The sequence below is a fragment of the Cotesia glomerata genome, linkage group LG1, assembly GCF_020080835.1.
Source record: "Cotesia glomerata isolate CgM1 linkage group LG1, MPM_Cglom_v2.3, whole genome shotgun sequence".
In the NCBI taxonomy this organism is placed as follows: domain Eukaryota; kingdom Metazoa; phylum Arthropoda; class Insecta; order Hymenoptera; family Braconidae; genus Cotesia; species Cotesia glomerata.
In genome coordinates, this window is record NC_058158.1 from 35,296,152 (window position 1) to 35,315,936 (window position 19,785).

A 19,785-nucleotide genomic window follows, 5' to 3' on the forward strand; every position below is an offset into this window, starting at 1 on the left:
AATATTAAAAAATATTTATTAGAATTTAATAAATCAAATAATTGTTTTCAAATAAATTAAATTATTAATAGTTAATAAATGATTTTTTAACATCATAGGATTTATTAGATGTTAATAAATATTTGTTATTAGTTAACAAATATTTATTAATAGTTAATAAGTAATTTATTAAGTGCAATTTAATAACTGTTAATAAATATTTGTCAACTATTAATAAATACTTATTAACTATTCATAAATGTACTTTCCTCCCAAATAAATATTTATTGAATGTTAAAAAATATTTATTAAAATTTAATAATTGTCTTGAAAAAATTTAAATTATTAATAGTTAATAAATGAATTTTTAAAATCATAGGATTTATTAAATGTTAATAAATATTTGTTAACTGTTAGCAAATATTTATTTAAAATAAAAAGCAAAAATTGCAATTCTTTTTACCCTTTTCAAATCCCTACAGCTGGAATAAATGATAATAATTAAATTCACTAAATAAATTAACGTTTTTAATATTTAAAAATATAAAAGATAATTATGAGCTGAGGTAGAATTTGGTATTTTACAATAAACGTTATTATAATGTAATATATTGAATGCAAATAATTTATAAAGGTGATTTTTGTTTATAAGCAATCTTCATATCATATGACATTGCAAGCGAAATAAATTCACTCAACAAAATATTTATTAACTGTTAATAAATATTTGTTAACTATTAATAAATAATTATTAACTATTAATAAATGTACTTTTCTCCCAAATAAATATTTATTGAATGTTAAAAAATATTTATTAAAATTTAATAAATCAAATTATTAATAGTTAATAAATCCTTCTATTGGTGTAAGCTCAAAAAATACCAAAAAATAATAAAAATAAGAACCACCGCAATACACATAGATATTGAACAATAAAGTAAATAATAATAACAACTCCTCAGAAAGCAGAAGTAGGAACAAAAAATCCGTCACCCTTTGGCAGACCAGCTGCCATTAAAGCGGTGTGCAATCATTGATTAATATTTAAACTTCTTACTCATTTTCATTAAAACCATACACACTACTGTCGCTGATACTCGCGTTTACCTTCGTGGGCGTGTGCTGTATGTGTAAGTGTATCGTGTACATATTTCGAGGGACGTAACACGATATACGAGAATGTCTATTGATGTTCCAAAATGTACATACGCAAAACATTGCATGTAACGTTCCATTAATCCGCTGATTAATTAGTCCAAATATTTATCGACTTACATAAAATTTATTTTTTCATTTAATTATTATTAATTGCAGTAAGAATTTTTTTTTATAAAAAAATTATTATTAAAAAAAATTGATGAAAATGAACACCTGTATTCATTTAAATAAGTATATTGAGGTGGGCGTTGTTCGCCAGCTCGATGCTCTTTACAAAACTTTTTCTCCACGCACGCGTGAAAGAATTATGCAGTTTTATATGTACATTTTAAAACCGTATTTTACATTCTCGTATATTCGTCTAACATATTATATATTATTCACCTTGACATTATATATATATATATATATATATATATATATATATATATATATATATATATATATATATATATATATACATATCTATATATATGAATGTTAGTATATATAGATATATTTTTATATTTATAGTTGTATTATGTATGTATTTAAAAATGTATGTATGGATATATATATATTGTTGCGTATTAAGTATACGAGTCGGTGATGAGATGTCGCGTATCCTTATTCATTCTTTTCTTCTTTTTTATTTTTATATTTTTTTGTGGTTTTTTATTTTTCTCAAGGTTTCCTCTTTACTCTTGGTAATATCTGATTTGACTCGATGCAACGGCTATGTCTAATTTTTATTTGGGGAGACGAGCAATGTAACATTGGTGGTGTTTCAAGGCGACCAGAAGTTGAGACTCATAGTTGTCACCTGAAATTCATTTATTTATATTAGTTTTTTTAATTAATTGCAAGAAATACAAAGTATTTTAAAATAATTATTTTTTATAAATAAATTTTTTTTTTTTAAATTATTAATTTGCGTTATTAATTCCAAAATAGCGAATAAAATATTTTTTTTGCTTTAATCACTTTAAAAATGTAGAAATTTATTGGAAAAAATGATAAATAAATTTTTTTTTTAAATTTAGCTTTGAAAAAAATATTCTTAAAGTCAAATTCTGAAATTTGTTTATTGACATTAGTTTTTTTATTTAATTGCAAGAAATATAGTATTATTGAGATAATTAATTATTTTCTGTAAAAAAATTTTTTTTGATTATTAAATTGCGTTATTAATTCCAAAAGAGCGAATAAAATATTTTTTTTGCTTTAATCACTTTAAAAATGTAGAAATTTATGGGAAAAAATGATAAATAAATTTTTTTTTTAATTTAGCTTTGAAAAAAAAATTATTAAAGCCAAAAAGTGGATATTAAAAATATTTCATTTTTAATTATTTTAAATATTAAATTTCTGGCTAGAAAAATTGACAAAAAAAATTAAGACAACAAAACAAAAATTAAAAAAAAAACATTAATATAAATTTTACTTCAAAGTTTGAATTAATTTTTCATTACAAATTTTCAATTATTTTACATAAAAAAATTTTTTTTTTTTTCATTTTCTAACTTTATGCTTTAAAAATTAAACGTTTTAAAGTTCTGGCTATAAAAATTGACAGTAAAAAAAAAAATTGAGACACCAAAACGTAAAAATTAAAAGAAAATTCATAAAAATTTTACTTTAAATTTTAAATTAATTTTTTATTACAAATTTTTAATTATTTTAAATTAGAAAAATTTTTTATTTTATTTTCTAACTTTCTGATTTAAAAATTGAACATTTTAAAATTCTGGCTCTAAAAATTGTTAAAAAAAAAAATTGAGACGCCGAAATATGAAAATTAAAGAAAAAAACATTTATAAAAATCTAGATTAAAAAAAAATTTTTTATAAAAAATTTATACCTTGCTAATTTAAAAAAAAAATTTTAATACGTTTTTTCGACATCATTAACACAAAATATTTATGATAATTTTATTAATTAAAATAATTAGTTAAAAAAAAAAATAATTTGTCCATCAAACCAACAAACAAATTTCCAATAAAATAATAAAAAATAAAATCCGAATTTGGAGGGAATTACCATTTGAAGTCACAAATTCACTTAGCTTAAATTCTTTTAAAACTAGTACTTTTGAATTTTTCATGAAACGTGAACGAGATAATGAATTTTAATTTCAAACTTTTAAAGAACACAATGAATCCTAATTTTCAAACCTTTGATATTCATTTACAAATTTCTGTTACATGAGTTTATCGTTCTAGATCATCTCAGATTATCATCTTCTATAATTTGTATAATTTGTACCACTGAGTTAAACTCTTAAATTTTTAGTGCTCAATTTTTATACTCAAATTTATTTTTTTTCTTGTATTTGTCATAATTGTATTCCAAAGTAAAGTAAAGAAAAACGATCAATTCTTAATATCTAATATTTTTGAAATTTTATATTTTCATTAGTCATACGTATATTTTTATTGTAACTCTTTTGTATACTTTTGCCATCTGGCTATACTGCCTTGGCATTGAAATTAAATAATAAATAAATAAATAAATAAAATCAACCTCAAACAAGACGTTTATGAGATTCACGAGTGAGGCGGAGGTGTACACTGTTCTTGCTTTTCTCCAGTAGCCGCAGCGGCAGGTTTTATCACCGGCTTTTCCTCATTTACCGGCGTAGGTGGTGCGTTTTTTCGCGGCGGCATTCGCTCGTTAATAGCGTCAAGACCCTTGGCTTCGGCGAACGACGTGATTTTGTGGTTCGGTGAGAATCCTTGGAGCGCTGTAAAACATTTTAACATTTATTTTTACTGTCTGCTCTATCTCTTTCACATCCACACCTCCATTTCTTTATCAATACTCCAACTCTAATACCCTTATCACCCACACACCCACACACACTGTGTCTTCAGTCTAGGTAAATTGTCCAGACTATCTTAACATCCCTTTTCCATTTAATTTTATTTTTTAGCTCACCGTTTTTTAGAGACATCTTGCCGCCGGACAGTGCTCCCAAAGGAAGGGCACCCGTAGGCGTGAGTCCTTTCAACTGCAAGACACTCTCGCTCTCCTCTCTGAAAAATTTTATTATTAATATTTTTTATTAAAAAAAAAAATAAAAATTTTTTTTGGTAATTATTTACAAGTCGGGTCCACAATTTTAATTTTCATTTTTTTGAATGAAATTCTTTTTTTTAAAATTTTGATAATTTTTTTTTTGAAAAATGAACAATAAAAAAAAAGTTGATTACCACAATTTTAAAAAATTTTACAAATTTTCAAAATAATTTATAAATTTTTTAGAAAATTGTGAAATTCAACATTTTTTTTTAATTTATTTAACAATTGTTCATTTTTTTATGGACTTCAAAAAAAATATATCAAAAAAAAATAAAATAGAAATTTTATCCAAAACATGAGAGCCAAAATTTTTTTTTGAAAAATACTTAAAAAAAAAAAAAAATAGTTGATTACAAAAATTTTAACAAATTTTCAAAAAAATTTATAAATTTTTTAGAAAATTGTGAAATTCAACTTTTTTTAAAAATTTATTTAACAATTGTTCATTTTTTTATGGACTTCAAAAAAAATATATAAAAAAAAATAAAATAGAAATTTTATCGAAAACATGAGAGCCAAAATTTTTTTTTGAAAAATACTTAAAAAAAAAAAAATAGTTGATTACAAAAATTTTAACAAATTTTCAAAAAAATTTATAAATTTTTTAGAAAATTGTGAAATTCAACTTTTTTTTTTAAATTTATTTAACAATTGTTCGTTTTTTTATGGACTTTTCAAAAAAAATATTTCAAAAAAAATAAAATAGAAATTTTATCCAAAAACATGAGAGCCAAAATTTTTTCCAACTTTTGAAGGTAAAAAAATTATCGAAATCTTTATTTTTTTTTTCCACGACATTTTTCATCATAAATGCGCCTTAAAAACAAGCCGAATAAAAAAAATTTTTTTAATTTTAATTTTCCACCTAGATATGGCCAAAAATAGGATGGACTACACTTGTGAATAATTAGTTTTTTTTTCTATTAATTTACCTGAGGACGGAAAATACTCGTGCCATTTTTCCAATCGCCCTGATCTTGTTTCTGATGACTTCCTTGCGTAAATTTGCTGCTGCACCTAAACCACAAAAAAATAATGAGTAAACCGCAATAAAAAAAGTATTTTCCAATAATTGAAAAAAAAATTATCTAATAATACAAGGAAAATTTATCCGCTTAATTAAATTACAATGCAAAAAATAAACCGCATATCGAAGTAACGATTTTTCCTCATAATAATACACTCAAATTAATTATTTATGTATTATATATTAATTTTAAATAATGATAAATTTTCCTCAGTAATATTATACAGTATTTTGTCGTTATTAACACTCTCGACGCTCAATAGACAATTAAACAATATTTATCAGTAATTAAATTCAAACGGCTGAATAATTTTTTAGCGTGAAAAATAAATTATTATTAGAGAATAAAAAAAAAGTAATAATAATAACAATATTTATAGTAAAAAAAACACGAGTTGCGTTATTCGGCGCGTGTAAATAAATTTTATATATTATTTATATTTATATTATTGCGTGCTTTAAAAGCTGCACTCGCTGAGTGTTTGACAAATGCATTATACATAACATGCGCATGCAATTCAGGGTAATTTTTTTTTTTTTTTATATAAACTGTAAATATTTTAGCGCTTTCCGATTTTTTATTTTCAGTATCTATTTTTTGCGAATGAAATTTTTTTTTGTTTTATTTTAAGTAAAAATTTTGTAAATATTTACAAGTAGGGTCATTTCAATTTTCATTTTTTTGAACGAAATTTCAATTTGATTTTATTGATATATTTTTTTTTCAAAAATAAATAAAAAATTGAACAATTAAAAAAAAACAAAGTTGATTATTACAATTTTAACAAATTTTACTAATTTTCAAAAAAATTTATACATTTTTTAGGAAATTGTGATATTTGATTTTTTTTTAATTGTTCATTTTTTTATTTATTTTTCAAAAAAAAAAAAATATACCAAAAACGTCAAAAAAATTTAAAATAGAAATTTTATCCAAAAATATGAGCCAAAATTTTTTTCGACTTTTGAAGACAAAAAAGTTATCGAAATATTTTTTTCTTTCACATTTTTTATCATAAATGCGCCATAAAATTAGGCAGAATAAAAAAAAATTGAAAATATTAATTTTTCATTAAGTTATGTCCCAAAATGAGGTTGACCATTTCAATTTTAATTTTTTTTTAACAAAATTTCTATTTAATTTTATTAAAATATTTTTTTCTGAAAAATACATAAAAAAATGAGCAATTTAAAAAAAAAAGTTGATTATTACAATTTTAATCAATTTTACAAACTTTCAAAAAAATTTATAAATTTTTTATAAAATTGTGATATTCAACTTTTTTTTTTAATTGTTCGTTTTTTTTTATGTACTGTTCAAAAAAAAATATATCAAAAAAAGATAAAACAGAAATTTTATCCAAAAACATGAAAGCCAAAATTTTTTCCAACTTTTTAAGGCAAAAAAAAGCTATCGAAATCTTTATTTTCTTCTTTCTCAATATTTTTTTTAATGAACTCGCCGTATAAACAAGCTGAATCAAAAGAAAAATTTGAAAATGTTAATTTTTCACCTAGTTATGGCCCAAAATGGGGTTGATCCATTTGTAAATGATTACCAAATTCGGTAAATATTTACAAGTGGGGTCAACCATTTTACTTTCATTTTTTTTAACGAAATTTCTATTTAATTCTATCGACATATTTTTTTTTGAAAAATGAACAAATTAAAAAAAAAATGATTATCACAATTTTAACAAATTTTACAAATTTAAAAAAAAATTTATAAATTTTCAAATATAAATAAAATTTGTAATTGTGATATTCAACATTTTTTTTTAAATTGTTCGTTTTTTTTATGTACTTTTCAAGAAAAAAAATATATGAAAAACATCAAAAAAAGATAAAATAGAAATTTTATCCAAAAACATGAGAGCCAAAATTTTTCCCAACTTTTGAATTCAAAAAAGCTATCAAAATCTTTAATTTTTTCTTTCACGACATTTTTTATCATAAATTTGCCGTAAAAACAAGCAGAATCAAAATAAAAATTTGAAAATGTCAATTTTTCAACTAGTTATGGCCCAAAATGGGATTGACCCATTGTAAATAATTACCAAAAATTTCCTATATCAAACAACCGGAAGATTTCCGAAGATTTATTCTATTTAACGACCAAGCCTGTAATTACAGGGCAGAAATTACAATTCATGGGAAAAAGGAGTTTCGGAAAAATAAACAAAATAAATGTTATTTATTATTTATAAAACAAACTCAATCGGAAGTGAGTTGAGGACATGTGAGGGCAGGAAAACTCAATCGCTATTTATAATAAAAAAAATAATTATAATAATAATAATATTAATGGTAGTTTGGACTACTGGCTGCTGGCTGCCAGAATTAAATGGGAAGTAAAGGGAATTCCGGACGATCATGCCCTAAATTGTCGTATCTCATTAACGAGGAAACTCGATATCCGTAATGCTCTCACTCAACATTCAATGATAATCAATAACCCGTCACGCATACTGCATACTAGTGTAAATAAAACTAAATATACTTTAATTGGAAAAATAAACTATTTAAATATTTAAAATAAAAATAATTGAAACTGACAAAATAACAAACTTCTGTTCGATAAAGAATTCAACGTCAATATTTAGTGTAAACCGCACGGTACGTTGTTGTTTTAATTAAACTTTTACAATTTTTTTTTGTAAAAAAATAAATGAATTTTATTTTTTTTATTTTTATATAAAAATTCATTATTTTTACAACTGCTTGCTAGTCTACAATAGTTATGCATTCTCCGTGCTTTTTTTCATGCTCAACTACTTGTGTCTAAAAAAAAATTTTTTTTATCGAATTTTGTTTTTTTATTTTAATTTTTTTAAGGATTTTTTTTTTCAATTTTTAATTTAATGGTAAATATTTTTATGGTAATAATTACTTAAATTAATGGTAATTATTTACAAGTAGAATCCACCATTTTTATTTTTTTAAACGAAATTTCTATTTGATTCAATTGATATTTTTTTTTTTTTTGAAAAAAACAAAAAAATGTACAATTTAAAAAAAAATTATTTATCACAATTTTAACAAATTTTCCAAAAAACTTTTTAGAAAATTGTGATATTCAACTTTTTTTTTTTTTAAATTGTTCGGTTTTTTTTTATTTACTTTAAAAAAAAAATAAAATAGAAATTTTATCCAAAATTTTTTTCCAACTTTTGAAGGCAAAAAATTATCGAAATCTTTATTTTTTTCTTTCACGACTTTTTTTAGCCTAAAAACGCCGTAAAAAAAAAGAATAAAAAAAAAATTAAAAAATGTTGGACCACACTTGTAATTAATTACCAAATTAATAATTAATGTATTTTTATTTGAAATAATAAAAATTAATTAAATTAATTATCTTATAAATTGAAACTAATTTTTTTACCGGGCTTTTACTGGCAAATATTCTCATTAAATAATTACAAAAATTAATTATTATTATTTGATGGAAAAAAAAAATGATAATTATTGGAAATTAAAATTGATGAAAGTAACTATTGTATAAATTAATGGAATATTAGCCGTTGAATAAATAACATTTATTGATAATGATAATATTGTATTATTGTATTATAATTTATAATTATTAATATTTAATTATGGAGAAAATAAATAATAACAAAAACTCACCGTACGCGGTAATTATTGGGGTGATATTCGATTTGGAGCACGTTGGGTAAACCATTGGACCACGTTACAAGGTGTAATAACGTACAGTTAGCGGCGGTGGATGGCAACGTCAACGGCAAGTCGTGATTTAAAGGACAGAAGTACCAACAATGTGAGACCAGCACCAATTCACCCATTTTTTTTTTTTTTTTTTTTTATATATTTATATATACATATTTAACAATAAATTGTTTAATTAAAGGGTGATGGTCGTGGCGAAACGTGATGTAGTTTTTCAGCGACGAATAATCAGTAGTTATAGCGAGGTAGAAGTGTGGAAATAAAACAACACATAGAACAGACAAAAAAAATATGTGCACAGCATAAGTAATTGCATTCTCAAGCTAGTGCTATTAATTTATTATTTTATATTTTTAACAGCTGCTAATTTGTTTAAAAAAATTTTTTTTTAAATATTATTAAACAATTCTACTTTATGATTAAGTCTCCATTTTTAAAAAATTTATTCAATTTTTTTTTAATAATAATAATCAATACTATTAAGAGAATAGGGAAAATTTTGTCTCCGGGATGAACTTGAAGAAATGACCTTGTATCTTGTGAACTATTGACATTTTTAAAGATATAAGCTCATCCCGATGTTACACTCATCGAGACCTTTCATTTGAGCACCCACATCAATTTTTTATATATTTATATATTTTATATATATGTATATATAAGAAATATATCAAAATGCATGTGGGTACTCAAATGAAAGCTCTTGATGAGTATAACATCGGGATGAGCTTATATCTTAAAAAATGTCAATAATTAAGAATTGACCTTGCTATCTTGTCAATTAATGATATTTTTAAAAATATAAGCTCATCTCGATATTATACTCACCGAGACCTTTCATTTGAGCACCCACATCAATTTTTTATATATTTATATATTTTATATATGTATATATGAAAAATATATGAAAAATTGATGTAGGTACTCAAATGAAAGATCTCGATGAGTGTAACATCGGGATGAGCTTATATCTTAAAAAATGTCAATAATTAAGAACTGACTTTGCTAACTTGTCAGCTAATGATATTTTTGAAGTTATAAGCTCGACCTGACATTACACTCATCGAGACCTTTCATTTGAGTACCCACATCAATTTTTCATATATTTATATATTTTATATATATGTATATATGAAAAATATATGAAAATGCACGTGGGTACTCAAATTAAAGCTCTTGATGATTGTAACATCAGGATGAGCTTATATCTTAAAAAATGTCAATAATTAAGAACTGACTTTGCTAACTTGTCAGCTAATGATATTTTTGAAGTTATAAGCTCATCTCGATATTATATTCATCGAGACCTTTCATTTGAGCATCCACATAAATTTTCCATATATTTATATATATTATATATATGTATATATGAAAAATATATCAAATTGCATGTGGGTACTCAAATGAAAGCTCTTGATGAATGTAACATCGAGACGAACTTATATCTTAAAAAATGTTAATAATTAAGAACTGACCTTGTATCTTTGAACTATTGACATTTTTAAAGATATAAGCTCGAACCGACATTACACTCATCGAGACCTTTTATTTGAGTACCCACATCAATTTTTCATACATTTATATATTTTATATATATGTATATATGAAAAATATATCAAAATGCATGTGGGTACTCAAATTAAAGCTCTTGATGAGTGTAACATCAGGATGAGCTTATATCTTTAAAAACGTCAATATTTAAGAAATTACAGTACAATTTAACAAAATTCATTGTTTTATAAAGCAAAATTTTATTTATTTATAGTTCACAAGTCACGGCAAGGTTGCTAGTAATAACCATAATAAAATTCTAATTAAAAGAATAAAATTAATTGGTAAAATGTAATAAAATCAATTTACCAATTTTTATTGACTGCAATATATTTTAAAATTAATTACTTTGAAAATTTTAATTGCAATATCAAATAAATAAAAAAAATAGAGACATTTAATCATTAATTATTAAAATGTTAACTTACAAAAAAAATTAATTAAGTTAGTAAAAAAAAAAAAATTATTTCTAATGAAGGTATTTAGTAAATATCTGATAATAAATTACTGGTTAACAATGAATTAAATAAATATATATTTGTGCATAAATATATATACGTATAGAGAAGCTTCCTGTAAAAGAAAAGAAACTCTCAAAAGAGAAAAATTAGATTAATAAAGTTTAAAAAAAAAACGTCGAGGATCATGAAGTAACTTGTCACGTAGTGGAGCATTTGCTGATAAAGTTTAAGGTAAAAAGTTCCATATATGTAAGTAGAAATTTTTCTTGTCGAGGGTACTATTATTTTACGGTAAACTCGACAAGTGGAAAAGTAATGAAATAAAATATGGATAAAATATAATATAAGATACTTCGAAGAAGTATATGACCCTCGACGTTGTTAAGTAAAGAATAGCAAACTACAGTACTCGAATTATATATCAAGAGATATTATATTGTATAATATATAATATGAAAAATTGTGTGTATTCTCTACGGGATTTTTCTCTTCGTGCTCAAAGTAAATTTCTTAAATCAAAAGTGACACGTCGGGTTACGTTAGCTCTCGTAATAAATTTATATATATATACTCTTATATACAATAGGGTCTATCATTTTTGTTCCCAATATCTTTATTATTACAAGAAAACTTCCATCGAAAATTTATGAGGGAAAAAGATCATTATTTATCAAAAACAATTTAAATTTGCCGCTTTTTTTACTTCACGCTGGCAATAAAAATTAAATAAAAACCAATTAGACCATAAGTTTTTTGTATACGAAGAAAAGTAAACTGTAATAAATAATAGTCGATTTATAATAAGTAATGATCAACTGGAAAAATTTTCATTTCAAATGGTAAATTCGTGATTTTAACAATCACTTTATAATATTTATCATTTAAATGCTATAATTTATTATTTACATAAAAGAAAATACTATTTCAAGAGTAATATTCGAAATGTGAAAGTCGAAAATATTAAAATATAATAATTAAGAATTTTGACTTTGATAATTATCATTTCGTACCTAAAAAATGATCGCATGGTATGTAAAAAATATAAACGACAGTTACTAAATTTCTATACAAGCAAGTCAATATTTACAAAGTAAAATGGAAAATTTTAAACGCAACGCTCAAAATCACACTATAATTATTGATTTTCTTGAACTGGTAAAATATATATTTTAAGAGTAGAATTTTTACTGTTTTAAATGCTAAATTCTCCGAGTGTGATACCTTCCTCTTCTCGTCATAGTATAGACTATATATTGAAACGGCAATTTTTACTGTTTTTAAGATGAGAGAGTCGTTATTTACTATAGTGACAGCTACTAATCACATTTTCGATATTAAATTATAAATTGTGGCTTTTACACTTTCTACATTAAATTTTGTAATATTTACATTTGTGCCGTCCCGATGTCCGCTGTACTGTTTGAAACTATAAAAATTAACCGTAATCCAAGTGAATTTTACAGTTTACTTTTTTCCGTGTATTTATAAAAAAGAATTTAAATTTGCCGCTTGTTTTACTTAGCGCTTCTGGCAGAAAAATGGCGACCATCGAACATATGACTTTATTTACCGATTTTAAGCTTTGATAGTCAATAAAAATTAAACAAAGACCAATTAAACCGCAATTTCTTGTCGGATTGTTTAAATAGACGGTACAAAATTAAAAAAAAAAAAAAAATTGCAGCATATAAGTTGAATTTTCTCATGATTGAGGTCTTGTAATTGGCACCCGGTGATTGTAATTAAAAAATTTCCAAGAAGTAAACAAAAGTTTTAATAAAAGTTTGAGCGCAAAAAACTGAAACTAAATTAAAAAAATGTTAATTAACTAATTATACTTTGTAATTAAATCTGTCAAAGTTAATATAAAAATATTAATAACAATTTTTCACAATTCAGGGAATGATAGCTCAAAAATGACAAACCCAAATGTATATTTTAATTTAACAAACTAATCTTACGTAGAATTAATCAGGGTACTATGTGGCATGCAGTTGGATTATAATACATCGCACAGAAAAGTTATATTAAATTATATTGTATCAAATTATTACAAAGCAAAAATACACACATGTGTACCTTTTTAATTAACTGTTACTTCAATAATAGACTCGTGTCAGAATATCAAATTATTAATTAACATATCACAATAAACTCGGTGTACATTCCCTGCCATTAAATTTAATTAATAAAATATCGCAACATAATTATTAATTTTCATAACTTTTCTGTGTTAAAAAAAAGAAAAAAAACTATAATATATAAAATGAGAGAAAAAATAATGAAAGATGAGTGTGAAAAAAGCTGATGTGGAAAAAATAACTGCTCAAGAGGCTTGTTACGATTGTTTCCGGATTTGAATAATAGTTGGGGATATAAATTAAAAAAAAAAGGCTGGAGGCTAGGAAGTGGAGATGACGTTTAGATATTATTTAAAATTTTTTAAGGGCGGCTTTAAACTTTCATTTATATACAGGTAGATAAAAAATATAGTTATAGTTTTAGTTCCAGTTATAGCCCGTGTAAAAAAAATCGTCTTAAAATTGTCGTTCGTTTAAGATCTTAAACGTGACACAAACCAAGACTCTTTTAAGACGCCAAAAATAAATTTCGAGAGCAAATTTTTAGAAATTTGGTTCTCGAATTTGTTATGAAAATTAATTTTTAGACATTTTGTAGACGATTTTATGACTTTCTAACTGCAATATTTTGGATTACGCTCTTTTTAAATTGAATTTAAAATCGTTGAAAAATTATTATCGGACAATTTTAAGACTTTTTTAAGATGCTCCGTTTCAATGTTCCGGGGCTCTGTCGCTGTTAGCTTATCTTAAAATGGTCTCTAAAATTTTTTTTAAAACTTTTTTATCATTATGAGACTACATAAAGGCGCTCTATAATAATTTTAATGATTTTTTTATGATTTTTTTTAAGACTATTTTAAGATTTTTCTCCGACTTAAAAGATTTTTGAAAAAATCTTAAAATAGTCTTGAAAGGATCTTAAAAAAGTCTTGAAAAAATCGTAAAATAGTCCTTATTATTTTTTTATTTATTTATTATTATATTTTTTTTAAGACTATTTTAAGATTTTTCTCCGACTTAAAAGATTTTTGAAAAAATCTTAAAATAGTCTTGAAAGGATCTTAAAAAAGTCTTGAAAAAATCATAAAATAGTCCTTAAAAAATCTTAAAAAAGATAAAAAAATTTTAAGACTATTTTAAGATATCACAGCGACAGCTCCAGAAAATTATTATAGCGTCATGAAATAGTCTTGAAAAAATCTTAAAATAGTCTTTAAAAAATCTTAAAATAGTCTTAAAAAAGTCATTAAAAAATTTTCAGACTTTTTTAAGATGATATCACAGCGACAACTCCGGAAAATTATTATAGAGCGTCTTAAAATAGTCTCAAAATGATCTTAAAAAAGTCTTAAAATTTTCCGATAATAATTTTTCAATAATTTTAAATTCAATTTAAGAAGAGCGTATTCAAAAATGTTGCGGTTAGAAAGTCGTAAAACCGTCTAAAAAAAGTCTAAAAATTAATTTTCATAACAAATTCGAGAATCAAATTTCTAAAAATTTACTCTCGAAATTTTTTTTGGCATCTTAAAAGAGTCTTAAAATAGTCTTGGTTTGTGTCACGTTTAAGATCTTAAACGAACGACAATTTTAAGACAATTTTAAGACGATTTTTTTTACACGGGAGTTATCAGAATAGATATAGGTAGAGATAGATGGTTGATTTAAGTTTAGTTAAATTTATAAAAAGTATATAGCGTAGGGATGAGAATTGTATCCCGGGCATATCGAGATAGAGATAGCGGAGGTTAAGGAGGGATGATAGCATAGCCTCAACGAGGTTAGATGCACGCTGGAGACGTCGCTTGCTCGACTAGAGAGGGGACTAACCCGGGATTCAAAGGGGTTGATCGATGCCCGTGGGTTTTGTCTCTTATCTTCATATTCAGTACTGCTTAAAACTCTCGTTAGTTTTATCGAATTTATAAGTACATCTTATTTTTTAATTAAATATAATTCATACTATTTTTTCAGCTTTAGAATTTATTTTTATTTACTCTAATTATTTGCCGTAAATTATTTGTTTTTTTTTTTTTTTTTTTTTTTTTTTTTATTTAAATCTTTAATAAATAACCCGATTAATTTTATTTTTTCTGGTTTTGATCGTGAATCACTTGTTGAGATTTTTAATCAAACCACAAACGGTTAAGCGTTAGATTAAATCAAATTCAAACTTTACAACACGACACACGGGTTAGTCAAAAACTTTTATAATAAATTTAATTCTACTTTTTGATTTAGTGGTACTGTAACTTTTCTCACGAATTTTGTTTGTGTTTTTGGGAGGAGATTTTTATTTTTGTAATACATTTTTTATTTGATTGCTTTGAAATTTTTGTGAGCGTGTTGAGGTTTTAATGTTGCGCGTGCTATGTGGACACAGTTCAGTGCCAACGATTTGGGTTTATATATATAATTGTATTCATTATATATATTTTTTTTAAAAGAAAAAAATTTGTAGCAAAGGCGTCAAAAAAAAAATTCTTTCTTTTTTATTTAAATTGAGCAAAAAAAAAATTTATTAAGAGTAAATAATTTTTTTTTTTAATATTAACGATTTTAAAATATTTTTAAATTAAATAAATTCTTCATAAAAAATAGTTAAATATTTTTAAATTTCTTAAAAAAGTCAAAATTTGGTTTTTTAGATAATCTATATAATTAAGAAATGTCCTTGTATCTTGTGAACTATTGACATTTTTAAAGATATAAGCTCATCCTGATGTTACTCTCATCGAGACCTTTCATTTGAGTACTCACATCAATTTTTCATATATTTATATAATATATATGTATATATGAAAAATATATCAAAATGCATGTGGGTACTCAAATGAAAGCTCTTAATGAGTGTAACATCGAAATGAGCTTATATCTAAAAAAATGTCAATAATTAAGAACTGACTTTGCTATCTTGTCAACGAATGATATTTTTGAAGATATAAGCTCATCCTGATGTTACTCTCATCGAGACCTTTCATTTGAGTACCCACATCAATTTTTCATATATTGATATATTTATATATATATGTTATATATATATATATATATAGGTTAAGATATATATATATATATATATATATATATATATATATATATATATATATGTAGATATAAAAATTATATCAAAATGCATGTGGGTACTCAAATGAAAGGTCTTAATGAATGTAACATCGGGATGAGCTTATATCTCAAAAAATGTTAATAATTAAGAACTGACTTTGCTATCTTGTCAACTAATGATATTTTTCAAGATATAAACTCATCTCGATATTTTACTCATCGAGACCTTTCATTTGAGCACTCACATCAATTTTTCATATATTGATATATTTTATATATATTATATATGTGTATATGAAAAATATATAAAAATGCATGTGGGTACTCAAATGAAAGCTCTTGATTAGTGTAACATCGGTATGAGCTTATATCTTAAGAAATGTCAATAATTAAGAACTGACTTTGCTATCTTGTGAACCAATGACATTTTTAAAGATATAAACTCATCTCTATATTACACTCATCGAGACCTTTCATTTGAGTACCCACATCAATTTTTCATATATTTATATATATATATATATATATATATATATATTTATATATATATATATATATATGTATAAATGAAAAATATATCAAAATGCATGTGGGTACTCAAATGAAAGCTCTTGATGAGTGTAACATAGGGATGAGCTTATATCTTCAAAAACGTCAATATTTAAGAAAATACAGTGCAATTTAACAAAATTCATTATTTAATAAAGCAAATTTTATTTATCTATAGTTCACAAGTCACGGCAGTCACATAGTGACTGCACTGTTGCTAGTTTTAAATATATAAATTTTAAATCAATACTTTAATAAAAAAATTATTAAGTAAAATTTGGAATTTTTTAATTAAAAAAAAAGATTTTAATTTAACGTCTTTGCCACAAAAATTTTTTTTACACACGATCAATAAAAAACAATGATAATAATGCGAAAATAAAAAAAATAAATTTAATAAATTAAAACCCAGGATTGAAAATGAACGCGATTAACGTATAAAATATATATATTTGAACATTGAAATTTTCCCTTATTTATGAATGTAATAATTCTAATATGTATGCAATATTATGTAAAAAGGATAATATAAACAGTGTGTTGATATTATTATGCACAGTAAAAACAACAACAACAATAATAATAACAATGCTGAGTATAACATACGTGTGAAAACGTTCGTGACGAAGTCGCGCTACTGGCTAACGATTATTTTCATTTTCATTCTATATATTATGCATTAATATATGTATATATATTCATTATTATTATTATTTATTTAACAGTAGATTTATTCAGAGGAAATCAGATTATTTATGCAGTTTATCGTGATAAAAAAACAAAATAATTTTAAAAGTTTGTTTTATTATTTTCACATACTAGCGACTATAAATTTTTTTATTTTTTTTTGTATCCAAATAATATCATCCAATAAAAAATAAAAAATATGTACGTATGAAATTAAACGATAAAAATATTTAACAGTACAATGCATAGTATGAATTGCAAATGATAAATATAAATATAAAAATACTTTGGTTTATAAATATGTGATCTGCAACTATTCTAGGCGACGAATTTAATATTTAAAAGCCAACGATGAATTTTAATTATGAAACAAATATAAATACATTAAATACGTGATCAAATACTTTAAAAAACTTCAAACTAAATTTTTTATAGATTTGTTACAATAATTGTAATAACTAAAAACAAACGATTTTAAATTAATGGTTGAATTAGCGATGAAAAAGCGGGTCCAGCAGCAAATAAAATAGCGACAACGACACGAAACGTAAACACGCGAATTAAATACACTCCGCGTTTTAGTCGCGATTTATTTTTTTTTTTTTGTTTAATTATTTAAAAAATCAATCAAAGGTTTCATTAGTCGGCAGCTAATTTTTATTTAAATTTTATCAAAACGACCTTTAGTTAAGTTAAGTACTGAGTTAATTTTTTATTAACTTTGCATGTAAGTCATCAAGCGGACTTACCATTTTTTTTTTGGACAACGACTTTGGCGGCGACTTTATGGGGTTGGAGATTTCCCGTATCAACGGAGTTTTGAGTGGTAGTAGTAGAAGTAGTAGAGGTAGTAGTAGCATAGTGTCGTGCCGATATAGGAGGAGTCCAAGGCCAGTGTGATTGACACAAATATAATAAAGAAGGAGTACGATAAAAGACAATAAAGTGCAAATCTGGAGGTCTTTTCTTGTCAAAATTATTTTTTACTCGATTTTTCCGGGCGCGGTTTTCTAAATTTTATTTTTTTTTTGAATAATTAGACAGAAGATTCGTGCGTTTTAATGACTGCTAACTGAATGTCAATAATTAAGAACTGACTTCGTATCTTGAAAACTATTGACATTTTTTAAGATATAAGCTCATCCCGATGATACACTCATCGAGACCTTTCATTTGAGTACCCACATCAATTTTTCATATATTTTATATATTTATATATATGAATATATGAAAAATATATCAAAATGTATGTGGGTAATCAAATGAAAGCTCTTGATGAGAGTAACATTGGGATGAGTTTATATCTTAAAAAATGTCAATAATAAAGAAATGACCTTGTATCTTGAGAGCTATTGACATTTTTAAAAATATAAGCTCACCCCGAGAATCCACTCATCGAGACCTTTCATTTGAGTACCCACATCAATTTTTTTCATATATTTTATAAATATTATATATATGTTTATATGAAATATATATGAAAAATTGATGTGGGTACTCAAATGAAAGCTCTTGATGAATGTAACATCGGAATGAGCTTATATCTTAAATAATGTCAATAATTGAGAACTGACTTTGCTATCTTGTCAACTAATGATATTTTTGAAGATATAAGCTCATCTCGATATTACACTCATCGAGACCTTTCCTTTCAACACCCACATCAATTTTTCATATATTTCATATATATATATATATATATATATATATATATATATATATTTATATTTATTATATGTATGAATATATGAAAAATATATTAAGAATACATGTGGGTACTAAAATGAAAACTCTTAATGAGTGTAACATCAGAATGAGCTTATATCTTAAATAATGTCAATAATTGAGAACTGACTTTGCTATCTTGTCAACTGATGATATTTGTGAAGATATAAGCTCATCCCGATGCTACACTCATCGAGACCTTTCATTTGAGTACCCACATCAATTTTACATATATTTTTATATATTTACATAGATTATATATATGTATATATGAAAAATATATCAAAATGCATGTGAGTACTCAAATGAAAGCCTTTGATGAGAATAACATCGGGATGAGTTTATATCTTAAAAAATCTCAATAATTAAGAAATGACCTTGTATCTTGAGAGCTATTGACATTTTTAAAGATATAAGCTCACTCCGAGAATACACTCATCTAGACCTTTCATTTGAGTACCCATATCAATTTTTAATATATTTTATAAATATTATATATATGTCTATATGAAATATATATGAAAAATTGATGTGGGTATTCAAATGAAAGCTCTTGATGAGTGTAACATCGGGATGAGCTTATATCTTTAAAAACGTCAATATTTAAGAAAGTACAATGCAATTTAACAAAAGTCAGTATTTAATTAAGCAAAATTGAATTTTTTTTTATAGTGATTGCAAAGTTGCTAGTTTTTCATTAATTTAGCTTCAAAAAATCAAAAAAAATTTTTTCCAAACTATTTTTTTTAAGAAT

General features: G+C 23.9%; 1 protein-coding gene and 1 long non-coding RNA gene across 11 annotated transcripts in view; both read right to left on the reverse strand.

Moving 5' to 3' along the window:
• Positions 1 to 1,787: 1,787 nt before the first annotated feature.
• LOC123275262 (serine/threonine-protein phosphatase 2B catalytic subunit 3-like) overlaps positions 1,788 to 19,785 on the reverse strand; it is a 157,747-nt gene continuing 139,749 nt past the window's right edge. For 3 of the 10 annotated variants that reach the window (XM_044743258.1, XM_044743257.1, XM_044743259.1), the window contains 5 exons: positions 18,056 to 18,088; positions 5,130 to 5,214; positions 4,054 to 4,151; positions 3,640 to 3,859; positions 1,788 to 1,939 (listed from right to left, as the gene is read on the reverse strand). In XM_044743258.1, coding sequence (XP_044599193.1) covers positions 3,663 to 3,859; positions 4,054 to 4,151; positions 5,130 to 5,214; positions 18,056 to 18,088 — 413 coding nt within the window. In that variant the 3' untranslated portion in view covers positions 1,788 to 1,939; positions 3,640 to 3,662. The remainder of the gene's footprint in view (positions 1,940 to 3,639; positions 3,860 to 4,053; positions 4,152 to 5,129; positions 5,215 to 18,055; positions 18,089 to 19,785) is intronic. The other 7 variants (XM_044743261.1, XM_044743260.1, XM_044743265.1 and 4 more) reach the window with 4 other exon arrangements.
• LOC123275267 lies at positions 11,090 to 12,688 on the reverse strand. The gene is made up of 2 exons (XR_006511653.1): positions 12,442 to 12,688; positions 11,090 to 11,625 (listed from the first exon to the last, which is right to left on the reverse strand). It is a non-coding gene; the product is annotated as an uncharacterized LOC123275267 (long non-coding RNA).